This window comes from Thunnus albacares, chromosome 16, assembly GCF_914725855.1.
Source record: "Thunnus albacares chromosome 16, fThuAlb1.1, whole genome shotgun sequence".
NCBI lineage: Eukaryota > Metazoa > Chordata > Actinopteri > Scombriformes > Scombridae > Thunnus > Thunnus albacares.
In genome coordinates, this window is record NC_058121.1 from 12930586 (window position 1) to 12948766 (window position 18181).

The following is an 18181-nucleotide window of genomic DNA, read 5'->3' on the forward strand; positions in this document are numbered from 1 at the left end:
GATAATCATTTTAGATCATATCATATTGTATATCATTGTGTATCATATAGATATTCAGTGAGTTTGTGTTATTAACATCCACTATGTACTACAATAGAAATTACAACATCAGTGTCTGCATTATGAGCGGTTTCCTGTAAATCTGGCCAGTGTAATATATTAAGAGTCAGATAGAAAGTAGAAATGGGAACTTCTCATAGAAAACCAACGAATGTCAACAATACCATGATGCTCACACTTCCTCTAAAATGGCCCAAAATATATAAAAACAAAGACATCACCACAAAGAGATACTTTAAATATAACTTGAACTTTAGCATTCTGTTGACGGACTCATTTCCATATTGTCTGCATACTGCATACATCTCAAACTTGCCACATGTATGCATTACTGTTATAATATAATATAAAATAATATATTTTTTTATTTTGCCTCCTTATAGTAGCTTAGTATAACTGGAGTGAGTAACAGGGATTTGGTTATCCTCGCTTACCCTCTAGCTCATGTCAAAAGAATTAAAGGCACATGGAAGATAACATCCTTGTGCAATGCGTAAGAAAATGACCAATGCACATTTAAGAATGCCAAGGCAATGGTAACCCTAAGGTTAAATATGCAGGCCTGTGAATTCATGGTCCATCTGAAAATCTGGTCACTACCCCAGAGCAAAGCACTAACCCCATCTGTTTCAGTGGTGATTAGCATCCCAGAGTACAAGATTGTGGTAGCACTGGGCAAGTGAGTGTAAGGGGAGTTAGGTAATCTCCTCCATGAGAGTTCAAAGCACACAAGAACGCACAACCAAGGAACTATGTAGTCAACCAATCCCTTGAGGCTGTGTATTGGCTTTAAATAATCACATACTGCAGGTTGAAATCTAAGTTGCAGACTTGTTGTGAAGTGTGTAGTGCACATGTCCGCCTGTAGAAGTATTTGGGCTGAGGCACATCTATATCTGGATATGCCGTGATGAGGACATCCACAGGCCTGACCGAGAGTGTGGCTTGGAGAGGCTCAGCAACATTCTGGATGTGAAAAGAGGTCACAAATCGTGCTGTTTTCCACAGTTAAAAAATTCCTTTTATTTAAGTTCCTTTAATTCATGGCCAAAGCTTTGCCCAGCCTGGATTACTCTTTTCCATATAGTTTGTCCTTGTTTGCTGCCATTTCAGCCAGCCAAATATAGTATGCTATGTTCTAAAACATTTGAGACAAACCAGTAGATGTTTTCTTGTGATGAGGGAGGAGTACACTAACGTCACTGTAATCACACTGTGGAATTTATGGAGCTACTTACGTAGGTATTTTTATCAATTCTTGTTCTGCTTAGAAAGCCAAGACTCCAGTAGGCTACACCACCTCTGCCTAATAGTATTGAAAGCTATTAAAACAGGTATTGCTGGTTTTGTTACCTTTGGCGAGATTTGACTTGTTGAGCTATGTATGGGTGGATCAGTGGTGTGCGCACACGTGCTTGTGTTTGTTTTCACTGATATGCAGGTGTGTCTACTTGAACCTGACTGAAGAATGTCTTTCCCACATGAGGGCATTAACAACACATCTCATCCACTGTTTCTGAAATCAACTGACCTTTTTTCTCCATATACAGAACCTGTTTTACCTTTCGATTTCTCTCAATTTTGTGTGTTCTCTGACATTGACCTTATTTTTTTCTCTCTCAGGAGAAACAGGACCCAAGCAGCACCTCTCTACAGCTCCGTACTGAGATCCAGGTATGAAGAGACACGATGCGCACAAAACATTTTGAACTGCAAAGTGAAAAATGTAGCTTCACTGTGCCAATTTTACACAAGCTTTGACTGAATCTGACACCTGTCTCTTTGCCCTTGTCCTCAGGAGTCATTAGGCTTCAGCAGTGAAGTGTCCACTCCAGAAACAGACAGAAAGTAAGTTTTTTTTTTTTCTCCCCAAGTTCATTACTGTAACATGTGACCAGAGCCAGTATAGAACCATGAAAAACGCTTAGATGGATATGTGTGTCTGTTGCATGTCAAAACAATGTGCGGCGCAGCCTGCGTCTGGAGAGCATCAAACCGTACATGCGTGCACACAAAATCATGGATCACACTTAGCCTCTCTGCATGTTCACAGCTAAAGATGGGAGTGAAGCAAATGGAAATACATGCACCTCCAGATGCTCATGTGACTGATAGATCTCCTATGTGATGGCTTGTACAAAAGGTCACTGACCTTGCCCAGGGGGGGGAAAACTCTGACTTCATGGATGAGTGTGGTGGTATGTGAGAGAGCAGGTAGTTTCGTAGATGTAGATGTACATGAAAATATTGATTTACTGAGGTAAGCAGACAGACACGAACCTTTTTCGGTATTACATTGTAATATTTCGACAGTATAAGAAGGAATTTTGATTAAAAAGACATTTAATTGATTGACAGAATTATATCAAGAGAATGTCAGATTAATTTATGTATTTAGTGTAATCAAATACAAACAAGCCAACTCAATTATTCCCTCTTCTCTGTTAAATTATGCAACTACATTTTCTCTCTTTTCTCTCTCATTTTTGCTCAAACATCGCAACAGTTGTGATGATAAAATCAACCTTTATTAATAAAACATTACACACACTTATTAGGAAATCAATCCTCTACATTCTTAGACATCACACAACGCATGACGCATAGTTGGGTGTCCTAAGCTCCCTTGGTCACATCCCTGCTGTGGTTAAAGGAAAACCACTGACTTGCTTCCTCCGGCTGACCTGCTCAGTCCAGCAGCCATTCTCTCTTTTCTGGCTGGCCTTGCTTCCTTCCTGCCTTTGTGTCCAGCAGGGGAGAGGGGGAGACCGAGAGGGTGATGGCCATATGATTACAGCAAAAGGAGGATGAACGAAAGAGCGGAGTAGGAGCGGGCATGGGTGGGGTTCCTTTTTCACTGGTTCCTGTAACACAAAGTGCGTTTGTTGCTGCATAGCGCTGTATTTTGTTTGGATGAAATTCCTCTACCACGACTCACCATGTATGAGATCACCGTTACACGCATTCGAAGCCATCTGAATTGGTCAGCAAATTATCTGCTGTCAAACTGCATCGAATTCACTTCCTTCACACACAAGTGGAAGTAGATGTGAAGCGTAAAGATATGGGGAAGAAGAGTAGATAGAAATCGGTCAAGTCCCAATGACGAGTCTGTCAGGGCTAAAGGCTAAATAAACCTTAGTTTGATTGAGAAATTTCGCCTTCATTTCTATATTTCTTTAAAAAAAAAAAAAATGATATGCTTCTGACCATCACCCCTGTGTGACCCCCAGTGGAATTGTCATGTTCACGTGACAACCACGTGCAGCAGAGGAAGCACATACCACAGACATGATCTCTTCTCCCATGGCTGTATATGTTACACAGACAAATGCTGAGGATGATGGGAACCAGATGCCAAATTTCGAATGACGTCTCTCTGCTGTTCAAGAGAGAGGCCCAGTAAAAGCCCCTAACTGTACTATTCGCTCTCTTCTTCCTGTCAGTCTGGTTTCTTTCTATGTCTTGTGCTTCACATGCTGTTTTTCCTCACATCTCCTCTCAGAAACATTCAGACTTGGTATCAGCTTTTGTCTTTCAGTTAATCTTTAATAGAGCAGATCTGCGTTCACCTGTCTTCACCTCTGTCACTTCTACTCTTTCTTCTCCTGTTATGAAGCCCTAATCTCCATTTCTGGTGTGAAAGGTAGATATGAGGAGCTTAATATCTCTTTTATCTAATTAACCTCATTTATAAAGGTTTTTCGCTCGAGGACAAAATCCCTCCCTCCTCCCAGTGACCATAGAAACCTTTTTATTTTTGTAATCCATCTTTCACAGCTAGCCCGTCTCCTCTCATTCAACCCAGCTCTGTTCTCCATTACATTTCCTATTGTCCACTTTCCAATGTGGTGAATGGGTTTCAGGTAGAGTGATTTATCATGTGCAGGCAGACTGATAGACAAGCCCCCTTCATTTCTCAAAAACTATCCCCACAGCCTCATAGGAGGCATGCACGCACAGACACGGATACCCCCATCATCACCTCTCTGCAGGACAATAGCACCCAGAGGAGATTACCCAGACTTCATCTTGCGCTGTGCCACCGCCTCCGTATGTGTGCCTCCTTGTCACTTTGTTGGCAGGAGGTGGGCACAGCTTCTATAATTCCTGGTATGCAAGAGCGGTGATGACAGAGCGCTCTCAGTAGGCTGGAGGGTTTAAGCTGGGGACTTCCTGTTTTGGAAGGTGATTGATTGGTGGGTATTGTTGCAGAGAGGGGGCAGCAGGCTTATCAGTGAGGTTAACAACAGAGGTAAAATGGATCTTGATGAAAGCATACATGTGCGCAGACACAAAATACAAATGGTTGATTACTGGCTCTTACAGGGTTTGTGAGAGAATACATTTCGAGCTTCTGGAAGCCCAGCTTACACAACTAATAAGCAGATGAAAATGTAAGCCGTGCCATGTGAAGAGTCTGTTTAGGAAAACGGTATTGTGTTTGAAAACTAAACTACCGTACCAGCATGTTTACCACTTGGACCAAGTGTTGCAGCCCTCATGGAACTGTTACTTGCTGCTGAGAGTGGAACACATAGTAGACAGCGTGTGTATGTCAGGAAAATAATCACGCATACCCATAAAAGGCATACAAAGGCATGTGCAGATGTTCAGTTGTGTGTGTTTTATTTCTATTTTCCTGCCATATGATCAGTGTCTTCCCCTTCCATTTTACCTCTGACCTCTTTCATGACCCCTAAAGAGGTCATCCCTCTGTTCTTCCTGCAGACACTGCCACTGTCACACAGGGTTGCTGCTTTTCATTGTCTCTATTAGAACACCGGAGATCACCTCATTCCAGGTGGCCAGGCTTGTAAAAAAAAAACCCAAAAAAACCCACACTGTCACCATACACTCTACATTACGTTGTATGTGATTTGTGCTGAGTATAGTAAAAACTGCCGATGGGAAGCAAAAATGGAGACGCGCAGCTGTGTGTCCAAATCTGGCCATGTGCCACTTCATCATCTTCCTAGACCTGTGATTCATACTGTATCATATGATAGCTGCCTACACAATTAAAGGTTATTCACTCATCCTTTCTTTTCCTGAGGTTGACTAGCCACTGGCTCACTACTGTTTCATACATTTGCATACATTTGTAACATATATTTTAAACACACCCATAGCTATAACACACAGAGGTGGAACCTCATTCACAGGTGATCATTTTGAAAATGACCCAGGCAGGAAAAACACTGTCAGACATATCATTTTGACTGAATAAACATTGCAATTCACACATAGTTTCAATGTATTATCCAAGTTTTGTTTCAGTCTAGATGCATTGACACTTTTAGCACTGTATTTTTCATAATGCAGATGTTTCATGAAAAGCAGCTTTTACCTATCCTACATAGGTTCAGCCAAAGTTGAGATCCTCTATTTTATATTACACCTAAATTAAAAAGTTAGCTTCTTATGCTGATGAGATAAAAAGCAGTTAAATGTCCCCTGCTCAATGCAAAGAGCAGAATTGAAATAGAAAGGCATGCCAAAGATTTAAGGTTAAACCAATTAAGTTGCCTAGCCACACAATGCCTGGACTGACACATTCTTTGAAAGACATTCAGGCTCTTTTAAAGTGTGTGAGCGCGCGGATGTGTGCGAGTGCACGCATGTGCTCACCGCACGGGGAGGTTAATTTATAGAGCATGGAGGAGGGGGGCAGCACTGCCACAGAAAAGCTTCTATTGAGTGAGTTCTATTAGCATTAGCTTTGGCCCTAGCCTATCTGAGAGGGGGATGAGCAGAGGAGCAAACCATACAGGCCTCCATTCAATTAGCATCTCATTATGTTGCCATGGCAGCCAGGCTTAAGCCACGTGAAGATTTCCCATTGCACCAAGAGAGGGCTACCATGTCTGAACAACATATGTACACACATGCACACATACTGTATACACACACACACACACACAAACACATTCAGCCACTAGAGAGAGAGAAGTGACCTGTTCATCCAGTTTTGATCCTATCACGCACTTTACCATTGCTTCACTGACAGCCACCTGTCTCAGTGCATGTCTCAACAGCTGTATGTCCATGTGTGACAGGCTCAAATGTTAAGAGAGTGTGGGTGTGTGAATCTTTGCCAGTGAGAGACAGTAAAAGACAGTAATGCCTTTTAGCAGAGAGATTTTCTTAATAAGTCTCATAGGGTCTCAACTTTGTAGCTCTTATCTCTCCTTTGCCCCCCCCCCCCCTATGATTTATTCCTTTTTTCTCAGCTAATGGAAAGGATGAGGAGTATTTGCAGCATGCAGCCACCACCTCACACTGTCACTCCTACACACACACACACACACACACACACACACACACACACACACACACACACCTGTAGGGGGTTATCTAGAGACGTGATTCGTCCTGAAGGTTCACTTCCTCTTCACCCTTTTACTCAGCCAAATCTGAAAACAAAGTCTCTTTTTTCTGTGAGGTCTTCACTAGCATCTTTGAACATGAACAGCTGAAGCTCATCCCCCTTCCCTTGTGTTTTTATATATAAAAAGACAGAAATAGATTGTCATTGATGTGGTTTCTCATCTCCTTCAGAACAAGGGAGAGACAGGCTCTGGCCTAACATAGCCGACATAGAAAATAGGGTGAGGCTGCTCATACATGACTTTTTGATTGGAAGCTGAGGGCAATTCATGTGTCACAAGGAGCCTTTGAGTTGTTATTTTCTCCCCTTTAGTTCTGGTTATTTTGGAAGGTTTATAGATATGTCAGGATTTTTTTTTTTTACTCTGTTATTTTCCATCTCTCCCTCTCATATGCCCTCTCTCCCTCTTCTCCCAATCTTCCCTCTGTCTTCCTCGTGACCGTCTATCCTGTGGAGGGAAGTGGAAACACAAACAGGCTGAGTCTGCCCTGTGGTTTATCCTCCTCCTCCTCCTCCTCCTCCCCTCTCTCTCCTTCTGTTCTTCTCTTCCTCTATTCCATACTTTCCCTCTTTACCCTGTTTTCTTCACTTTCACTTGGTTGCCCTCTCTCTGCCTTTTGCATTTGACCTTCTCCTTTATTTGGCACTTTTTAAGTTGTTCCAATTACCTTTCTCCTCTCCTCTCCTCTCCTCCTCTGCTTCTCCCTCTCAAGCCTCAGGAGCCTGGTTCACTATCACTTAAGTACCACCACTGACCCCAAGTGGTGAACAGACAGAATTGCAACCCCCTGCCCCCTTGCCAAAAATGTACTTCATACAGCATATATACTTTGAAATGCTGCCTTTGACAGAGACTGAGGCATGTTGTTTATGTGTAAACAGGAACGGAGGTTTGCATTTTTCTAATGTTGATGCTTTCTTTCTCTGCTCATTTTCTCTAGAATGCCCCTGCACAAATCCAGCTCTGAGGATGGATCTGGAGGTAATATGAAAGGCATTTTCATGTTTTTGAAAGACATGTCTTCTGTGCTGACTTAATATATTTACTTTAACAATCCTTGTGATGAGATTGAAAGATAGCAATAGCCAGACAGGCATTTTTGTGTAAAGCTGATTCTTTATTGTTGCGAGAAGTGAAAGGATGGTCTTATCCACATGCATTTACTGAATAAACGTAGTCTGCTGAGAGTATCTAGAAACAATATCTTTTACATGTTTTTAATATAATTGGAATATTGAGTTTAGTTGTGTATCAGGTATATGCTAACCCTATGTGACTGAACCTGCCCTCCTTTAGGTAAATGGGATAATAAGAAGAAGAACAAATCTTTCTGGCAGAACTTCCGCAAGTCTCAGCACAAACCTGTCATGCGACAGACATCCAAAGGTTTGTGTGGCACTTTTTTTTTTTTTTTTTGTAAAGATGCAATGTGCTGCAGAGTTCTTGCAACACGTTTGACCTTGAGCTTTTTTGCCCTTTGCCCCTTTCAGGAGAGGACATTGGCTACGTGGCCAGTGAGATCACCATGAGTGATGAGGAGCGAATCCAGCTGATGATGATGGTGAAAGAGAAGATGATCACTGTAGAAGAAGCTCTCGCTCGGGTAGGAACCTCCATTGACTTCCTGTCTCATTTCTTGAATCCCATTTCCTGTTCCCACCCAATCCCCCCCACCCCCCACCCCCTTAGGACTGCCAGTTTTTAGCCTCCCTTGAAACCCCGGATCCCTTCACTTCATCCTGGATTAGCCTTGTCCCCCTTGTGCTCCATACTCCCACCACAGCTCTGGCTTACTAAAACGACTCACTCTTACTAACCACTACGAGGCCCCACATTTTAATCTTGCATTGTCCTCTTTATACACACACAAACATAAACTCTGGATCATTGATGCTTCTGCAGGTTCAGGAGTCTGGGGATTTTTAGGGTGTGATCTCTTGGAGTGAGTGTGGGTGTGTTGCTCAGTTCATAATTGCAGGGTGATGGTCATGGTAACTCAATAGCCCCATCTGTTGGGGGGTTTCTTCGGTGCATTGTGGTTTTTCTCTCTAGGTGGATATGGTGGATATACATTTGGCTTTCCTTTCAACTTCTTGCTTTTTGATCTGATTTTCAATCAGTTTCTGTTGATTGTTCGTTCTTTTTTCTCTATTTGCCTTCCTTCTTCTTTTTTTTATCTTCTCTCCTTCCTTCCTGTCAGTCAACTTTTATAATTCCTTGCTTATGGGTGGCATGACTCTCCAGCAGCATTTGAGTGCTGGATTGCTCTCCACCAGGCAGATGTTAATTATCTTCCTATTCTTTTTTTTTTTTTCAAAAACCTTAATTTTCTATTGCCTGATCTCAGCTTCTCTCTTAAATGATTGACACTCAGACAAATCAATTATCAGCCTTTGTGGATAGTTGTTTCGACCTGTCGTTGTGCTTGTGTGTCTTTACATAGTGTGTTATGTGCATCACTGACCAATAGCATCACATTGGTTCCTGCTATTGTCAATACAGTGGTATATAGTATGTGTCCAGGGATGTAGTGGACTACAAATGTTATGGAAATTCAATCTGCATCTGAGTAAAGATTTATCCAGTTTATCCAGATTTATGTCTTCTTGGAAAGGCAGACATAAATCTTCATGACAAAAAGTCATACCACATGTAAAAGAAAGCAATTTACTTATTAGGAGAATAGGGAATTAAAAACCCAACGCTTCTTAATGTGTAATTTGTAATGGACGTCTTTGACCAACCTTAGGCTACAGTACTTTTTTTATTTACCACTACATCACTGGTTGAGTCCTTCTGTCTGTGTGCCTGTCTGTCTGTATACATGCCCTGTGAATGCACACTGTTGATGTCTATCCGTCCAGAGAGATGTAGCATGCTGGGTGAGAGTGGGTGGCCCTGCCCTGTTCCTCTGCCTCTCTAAACTCTTGTTCTCCACGTAGCTGAAGGAGTATGAGCGCAGCAGACAGTCCAGCAGTACTGACACTGCAGAGTGGACTGACGGATCTGCATCCAATCTAAACCAGTCCTCAAACTGCAACGTAAGTACACCCCTCCCCCCCCCCCCCCCTCCAACCCCCTCTTCCCCCAAAAACCCTGAACTGTCCCCTTTACCCTTCCTCTCTTAACACTCTCACCTCGACCACTCTCACCTTTTCAGTTTGATATTTCAGCCAACGAGGTTGTGAAGAAGAATGGCCATTTTTATATCAATGTGTGTGTGTATGGGTGTGTGTGTGTTGTTAATCTAGTTTGATGTCTACTTCAAATACAATCCACCAATAGATTTCCCTATTGAAACATACTTGAAATATTTCACATTTTGGGCAGTTTTATACACCATAGCATAAACCACCTTCACTCAACTTTCATGTTGCCTTACTCTCTTCCTCCCTCCCTTATCTCCCCTTCTCTCTCTGCTCTTCATTCATTGGCCAAACGACAATATATCCACATTTGCACATACATTTTTTCTACCATGTTGTGTGCATCATAATACTCAAGGTGTTACATCTGTTTTCTGGGGTTAACACTGAGGACTGCCAGTCTTCTTTCCTATTTTATCCATCAGTTCAATCCTGTCATGGATAAATTGGATAAGAAATTTTTCCCAACCAAGTTATAATTGGCTGCTGTGGTGACAAGGTAATGGTTTTATGGAAATTTAGGTCGGGTCTGTTTCCATCAATCAACTGTAATTGTAACTTTTGCAAAGGCAAGTGGAGAGTCAAACAAAATCCACCAAACTCTCCACTCTGAGGCAACACAGGCTTTAGTCAGTGATTTTGTCAGCTGTGATCTTTGGGGACAAGGCCTCCGAACCTCCCCGGTCACTGTTGAGTGAGTTGAGACTTTTGAGGATGCTGCGTGTTTGTTAAGTGTTTCAGAGCTGAAGCTCAGACAATCAGGTCCCGTAGGATGCGGTTTGGTGTTTGTTGACAATCAGTCAGCTCTTTCTCTTGTGTTTGTGTGAGTTTTCATATGTTGGTGTGCTTTTCTTTTTTAATGTAAGGTCAATTCTGATGCAGTGATCACAGAAGCTTTTACTGTATGGCAGCATATGGGAATAGCATGCAGTAATACACTCTCACACTGACCCACTTTTTTTTTTTTTTTTTTTAAACAGGATGTGAATTTATGCAAAATTCCACATGAGTAATATTATTTTTGGGCTACTAATTCCAGGATAAACAGCACTGACATTTTCTGGAAAGTCTCTTGCATTTAATCTTATCTACTGATTGTGTGATGCATCTTTCATGTTCTTGTTATGGGTAAGTAGGAGGTTGACCCCTACAGTATTCAGGCATTCTTAGAATTTGACCAAGTTTTGATTTCCATCATTAAAATGTGTTTAAAGTGGATGAATTTGCTTCATTAACAGATGTGCTTACACATTCAGAGCTGCCCTTGTGACTCTTCAAATTAGTAATTTATGGTTTGCATTATAAATGCAAGGAAATCATATCTACATATCAGTTACTGTAATTGAATCAGTCAGTCTTTGAATAAAGACTAATCCAGATAGTTTTTTCATCTATCATCAAAGGGCCCTTATTATTAATTTGTTCTTCTAGGTTATGATTGATGATTTCCTTCCATTTGAAAAATAGGTTAATTATTCCACGCCTAACCTCAGCCAAAGTTCTGTCTGGCTGTCTGGCTGTTTGATGTGTGCGTTTGAATTGTGCATGAGTTTTCTGATCAGGCTTATCAGCCTGTTAATCCTCACCCGTACCCTTCTGCTGCCAGCGGCGGAGGAAGTGTCGGAGGAAGATTGATCGATTGGGGAGGTTTTACAGACGAGGGAAAGAGTTACTGAAGGAGCATTGTTTAGAGGAACACACAGCTTGGCTCTGGAGGCTGTGAACAAATGCAAGAGCTGGAGGCAGAGAGGAAACGAGAGAGAGAAAGAGAGAAGATAAAGACTTCACACTCGCCCCCAGGCCCTGAAAAGGGGGGGAGTTCTGTATCTCCCCCCTGCCCCCGAGTTCCAAAATTGGCCACTTCAGGAAATATTTCAACTCTGCTGGGGCCTCTATTGGTGTCACGTACTGCCCCCTCTCCCCTCTAATGAATGGAATTAGGTCATTCCTCAAATTGAAACAGTTAACAGTCGTGCGTGCGCCTGCATGCTATATGTAGACATGTGAATATACATTACATTCTTGTAGCTGACATCTTTGCAATATACAATTCTTTGCCTTCTCTGTTCCTCTCTGTGATGCTGTCTTTCTCCGGTCTGTCTTCCCCCGGCGATCGGAGCCCACATTCCAAGCCTGGCCATTAGCGATGTGGGGGCCAAGGCAGGGTCAGAGGGGCTCAAATGCTGGGATTGTTCTCCATGCACAACACGCCTTTTCTCTGCAAGCTGTGCGGCACGGCACTTCCAAACAGCCCCTCATTCCTCAGAGCTGAATTCACTAACAGGCTGCATCTGTATCTGTCAGCATGAGCACACGGACACAGATATTATTTTGGATCGTGCATGTGTGACATTGTGGTCAGCACAGTATGGATTTGCCGGACTCGCTCTTGCTAACCTGTTGGATGTTAAGACAGGAAATAGAACCCTGCTGTCCTGTGTGAGGTGGTAAGTATTAAGGCACATTGGTGCACTTAACTGCCTGAATTAGCTTCTTTTGAGATTGTCCTGTTCTGTTTTGTGGAACAGAATGGGAAGAGAGATTATAGGTTGTACCATGATGATGGTATTTTGTAGTTTTCTGAGTTTAACTGCACCTCCAAAGTCGTGGGAACGATCCTCAAAGTAATTTGTGAAGTGAAATGGCAGTTATGGCCATGGATTTGTTACTTTGACCTTGATGGACGTGACAGCCTTTCAGCCCTACTTGATTCATGGCCACATAAATTTGGCTTTCTTTCTGTGTGGGTCTCTTTTCTCCTATTTGTCTGGTCATTTGCATGTATGGTGTTCCTCAGGGCTGAGTTAGGACTTAAATATTGTCATTACTTTATCATTTTCCATTCCTTTTCTCCCTGTGTCACACAACAAGAAGAACAATAAACAACATAGGATGGATTTTTACTTTGTTCTCCTTTTTGAGACATATGTTTATGTATATTTTATTCTATGAAATTACTCAGCCTGTTTTGCTGCGTATAGTTATGCTTGCAGGTCAACGTACAAAGTGACTTCATATGAGATTTTCTGTCTCTTATTCTTTTCAATAATAGTTATTTAGAGGAACCAAGATCCAGGAATGGATTCCAATCCAACCTTTGATAGACTCACTCATCTCACAGTCTCTCTATGGTCTCCTTTATCAAACCTCTCAGACACAGACTTGTTATTACACTAGGTTCTCTGAAGCTAATAAACTCAAGCGTCTTCCAGGGTGAACGGAAAGTTGAAGGAGTCACCGCTGCAGCCAGAATTGTGTGGTTCAGTTGAGGGATCGACACAGAGATTTGGGCTGAGGGACAGGGGAGTTATGGGTTTTCGGAGCCTATTTCTGAAGTTTGAAAGAGGCCAAATGAATGGGTATAGCCCAGCTCTCTCTGGTTTGCTGGGCCAACAGAGGACCTGAGAGTCGATCACACCATTCTGAAAGTGATGAAGAGGTGATGAAAGTGGGCAAGTGCAGAGTGCAACACTGATTAATGTGTTGTTTTTTCCAACTTGGCAATGATTGGTAAGGTTTTGTAACATAGAAAAGTCATGATGTTACTTTGTAACAAATAAGGTCATGGTGTTGCTTAGGTGATGTGGTGCCATCAAGGATTTATGAACAGTGTCAGATCTGCTTGCTTCAACCAAGCCACAGTTAACATCATCCCCACTGAATGTCAACAGCCTCCAAGCCAGGCTTGTGGTCTAAACTCAACAACAGCGAGTAAGCGGTTTCCCGCTTGTTAGCTCGGATCTGCAGGATAGGGCTGAATATTATCAGACAGAGAGCCAAGCCCTGAAGGCCTGCTCTTCCTACGGTTGTGTATGTGAGCAGGCATGCATGTGTGTCTCTTTGTAAACGATGTAGTCAACCACAACCATGGAGTTGGCAGTGTGAGACTAGAGAGGTGGTGTTGCTGTGGAAACCAGTGGCAAATAGAAACAAATTAAGTTGTTTGAGCTCCGTGATAATGACAGTGCTTTCTGTCAAACAAGCTTCATGCCAAAGCTCAGCTCATCATCATCATCATCATCATCATCATACACACACACGGCTTGGACAGTTTATATGTGTGTGCCCTGATTTGGGGAGTATGGCTTGGAGGTGTGTGTGAGTGATGAAACTGTTAGTGACTTCATTATTCTGTCTCTTTTCCACTCCACTACCACTGCGCAGACTGTGCAGTGGCCATCAATTGAGAGAAAACACTTAGACGCTGACACTCATAACATACGACCAGTGTCCTTCCATTTCCTCTGGAGTAAACAGCCTCCGAAGGCAACATCGCATCAAATAAACTGCTCATTGTGATACAGATTTATGTGTCATTCGGTTCGTTGTTTCAATGCATTTTGTTTTGTGTTTATTATAAAAATGTGCTTCCCACAATGCAGTGTGCCGCCATCCTTCCAGTCCTCCATTTCTCACCTCACTAACTTTGAATCCACCCTAAACAATGCTCCCATCTATCGCATTATAACAGCATCCTCAAGAGTATATTTGTCAAAGTTTGTGTTTCATTTCCGTGTACTACTTTTTATATGGATGAAATTCAAAACAGTTAGAAATTGATCGTGTCTGTTTCTCCTACCTGTGTCTTTTAAAGGTGTATTCAACTGAAAAGTAACTGACTGTCTGTCCCTTTAAACATATCATCCCTTCCCTTTGCCTCTCTCCCACCAGTCTCGCGAACAGTCAGATGATGAGCAATCAGAGGACTCTGTGAAGTTCAAACGGCTTCACAAGTTGGTTAATTCTACACGCCGGGTCAGGAAAAAACTTATTAAGGTGGAGGAGGGCAAGAAACATGGCTCTGAAGGTTTGTAACCCCTTGTCGGAAAATGACAAATTTGGATTATTTTACGGTGAAGCATATTTTAAACATGTCAGTATTTTGTTTATACTGTACCAGTCAATTAAAGTTCATGTGTTTATTTGTCAGACTACATTAAGGTAATATTGTGTGTAAAAATTGTGTTTACTGTACATCTGACATCTTAGTGGAAATGAATAATTATGATGTTTGAAAGGAAGGATTGTTTGCCTTAGTTTTACATCCTCGTCTGTCACGGGTTTTGCCTGATACTCAGGCTTTAAGAATGTGTTTTGGAAATTTTTACTGGCTAGCTGTGGCTTGGAAAACCACAGATGGGTCATGGGACTGTACACAATCTGATGTCTAAATCCTCCTGAGTAACAAACCATCTGATGTTTTTGTCTTACTCTCCTTTAGATTTTCTGAATCTGGAATCACCTCCCACCTGTGAGGACAATACAGCTCTGTATACAGGGGTCCTGAAGAAGCCCCTGTTGCCCCAGGAGGCCTCTCTGCCCTCCCTCACCCAGGATCAACTCTCTCTGGATGGAGATACAGACAGTCTGACCACCTCCCCTTCCTCCAGCAGCCTGGACACCTGGTCTGGACACAAGCTGGTCAAAACCTTCAGTAAGTCTTCCAGTGCCCACGGCCTCATCCGCCCACCCAGGAGAACACCAGTTGGCTCCGGGGGCCTGGGAGGCTCCGGCGTGGGAGGTAGTGGCTCCTCCTTCTCAGAGCTGGATGGCTGTGGATTGGACGACGAGGGGAAGCTGTCACGTTCCACGACCGACAGCGAGATGCGGAAGGCCCTGAGCTCCATCTCCCATGGGGTAAGTAACAACGAGGCCCTCTATGCCTTCTATGGCCTCACCAAACCTCGTCCCAAACCCCATGCCCAGTCCCGTCTCCTGATCTCCCTGGATGATGGTCCCCAAGGCAGCCCCAAACATCAACCTGCCAACCGGCACCTTGGCAGCTGGACACACCGGAAACCTGACCCCAACTACGCTTACTCCACCAAGCACCTACTGTACCAACGCTCGCGCAACGCCAAGACCCCTGTCTCCCCTCTGTCTGTCACCCCCTCCTCCCCTGCACGCTGTGATGTAGCCAAATCAAAAGGTTTTGGAGGTGGGGGAGGGGGTTGGGTGTTCCCGTCACGCAGGCTGCGTGGTCGAACGGCAGTCAGTGAGCTTAACATCACCTATGTGGTAGAACGGAGCCTGTACGGTCACCTCAACTGGGCCCAGCTGGTCCGCCCAGTTACCCTCAGCCGCGCTGAGCGCCGCTGTCTATTGGAGGAGGACCGTGAGGCGGACAGGAAGTGGGCGGCCAGCGTGGACCGCTGCACCAAGCGCGTGCTCTTACGCATCCAGCAGAAGTCTGTGAGTTTAGACCATGAGGTTTGAATCGACCACATCGTGTGAGCAGGACTCTGTGTACTTCAAAGTTGCAGAATAGCTCAGAGATTATAGCTAAAGGTACAACAAACATACACAAACAAGAGACATGACAAGTCAAATGTCTTCGACTTACATTTAATATCGCCTGTGTCAGACAAGAAAGATAACCACATCAAAGTATTGCAGCCATGCTCATGTATTGAAAACTTTTAGGGCTGGCATTTCTGTCACAGACATAACTACCCTTAGAGGAATGTCATCTTCTGTGACCTTTAAGTGAATGCCTTTGGCTTCAAACCGTCTTTATTATGGCTGAATATGAAATGATTATGGAATGTGCAGTGCCCCACATGGGAGGTTAAGTTACAGCTGAGGTTTTATAAGTGCCTTTTATAAATGTCAGATCCCTGAAGAACATGCGCACTCACAGAGTCACACTGATCCCTGTGGGCAGAGGAGATGTTGTACAAGCTCGGAGCTGCTCATCCTTAGAACTGCACAGCAGTAGTCTCAAAGGCATATTTAACGAATGGGTTTTATGAATGGCTTATTAAGTCAACTTAAATGACTGAATGCTTTTTACACTTATCACCTTACAGGTTGATCTTGTAATGCTGAGTATATTAAAAAAAAAGGTTAAACTACATGTACTTATGCTTAATAATATCATAGTGAATGTAAAATGCCAGTTAATTACTTTGTAATGTGATTCAGCATGAAAAGAGTCTGGTTGTATTGCAAGTAACTTACATGTTTCCCACTTATATATCAACAAAAGTAGTGACACATAGGTCAGGTGGTGATATACTGTAGTAGAGCTATCCTGCAGCTTTGAGTGTACCCGAATCCTATCGTGTACCAGTGAGGTCGTTCTCATCCAAAAAAAATCTTTTTCTGTTGTTGCTTTTCGTGTCCTTTTTTGGCCCGTGCCTCTATGGTTGCAGATGTGATTTTTTTCGTTGATTTTTTTTTTTTTTTTTTTTTTTTTCTTTTTTTCCCTTATGATTATCTTTGACAGACATTTTTTTCTGGGTGCATGTCCATTCCATCGAACATCACCATCACATTCAGAGTTCTTTTTTGGACGTCTCTTCAAACATGTTTGTTCTCCAAACTGTGCTTTTCCTGGGAAGTTGTGATGTGGACTGCAGCTGTGGACATCTAATATAAAAACTATTTTCTTAATGTGCAATGCCTTCTCACTTGGAGGATCTTCGACGAGGGTTCATGGGAGTTTAGCAGTTTAGAAGCAAAGGAGAACTACCATCAAGTGTCCCACTTGAACTGAGTGTTTTTGGCAGATGCCTATGTGCACGTCTGTGTCTACATGTTTGTGTGTGACCTACTGCAGAGCTTAGAAGAGGAAAGTCTAAGTCAGTTTAGTGATAAGATTCTGGATCTCTTTTTCCTCTCATGTCATAGTTCCCCCTTCGTGTCTACCCTTATCTTGCTTTCAACCCCTAAAGTCAAGAAAAACAATCCCCATATCACCCTGTCCTCTCAGCAGAAACAATTTATTCTCCCTGAAAATGTTTCTGATGAGAATAGCATATTGTCAGCTCTAAGCAACCAACCTATGTGTTGTGCATGTTTGCATAGCAAGCCCAGTTTTACATTTCTCATAATTAACCACAAGATGACTTACATCAGCCTTGGGTGCAATACATGTACTATATGTTCAGGCCTAAAAGGACAATATATGCATTTGGCCACATCAAGAGACATTTTCTCCAGTGATCAAAGATTTAAAGCACATGAGCCACATTTTGGAATTGACTATGTGCTCCCCACGGTCAATATAATGGCTCATTTTCCTAGGACCTCTCGCAAATTTAAAGAGAATCTCATAAAATAGTTTGTGTTACATCATGTCTGTTGGCTGTCCACAGTCCCATATGACATCATGCCCCTGTATATATATATGCAAACCATATTCCCATGTACATTAATCAAACTGATGCCTGTGTTGTGCCAAGCATGAATCATTGTGCGTTAACCCCTTGATGGGTGTGGATGGGGAGTCACTTTTACGTGATCTTCTGAGTGTGACTTGTTTGATTGTGTTTTCGCTTCCCCCATACAGAGAACGTGCAGCTTCGGAGGCTTTGACCTGTCCAACCGCTCGCTCCATGTGGTCAACACAGGTTCAGAGGCCAATGTAAGTGCTGGCAGCTTGTAAAAATAAGAAGAGTCTGTAGGAAGCACAAGTTGAATTCTCCTGTCACACTAAATCACCTTTTCTTCACTGTTTTCATCTTTGTTTTTGTGATCTCTCTGCCCTTTGTCTGCTCCTGTTCAATTTCTCCTGCATCATCCACACCTTTCCTCATTTTTCACTTCTGCTTTCTCATATAACACTTTCTGTTATATTCT

At 42.8% G+C, this 18181-nt stretch overlaps 1 protein-coding gene across 6 annotated transcripts in view; it reads left to right on the forward strand.

Moving 5' to 3' along the window:
- sash1a (SAM and SH3 domain containing 1a) overlaps window positions 1-18181 on the forward strand; it is a 244356-nt gene that overhangs the window by 208241 nt on the left and 17934 nt on the right. For 5 of the 6 annotated variants that reach the window (XM_044329657.1, XM_044329653.1, XM_044329658.1 and 2 more), the window contains 9 exons: window positions 1684-1734; window positions 1859-1908; window positions 7393-7433; window positions 7749-7838; window positions 7943-8055; window positions 9395-9493; window positions 14270-14405; window positions 14820-15235; window positions 17892-17966. In XM_044329657.1, coding sequence (XP_044185592.1) covers window positions 1684-1734; window positions 1859-1908; window positions 7393-7433; window positions 7749-7838; window positions 7943-8055; window positions 9395-9493; window positions 14270-14405; window positions 14820-15235; window positions 17892-17966 — 1071 coding nt within the window. The remainder of the gene's footprint in view (window positions 1-1683; window positions 1735-1858; window positions 1909-7392; window positions 7434-7748; window positions 7839-7942; window positions 8056-9394; window positions 9494-14269; window positions 14406-14819; window positions 15236-17891; window positions 17967-18181) is intronic. The other variant, XM_044329654.1, reaches the window with a different exon arrangement.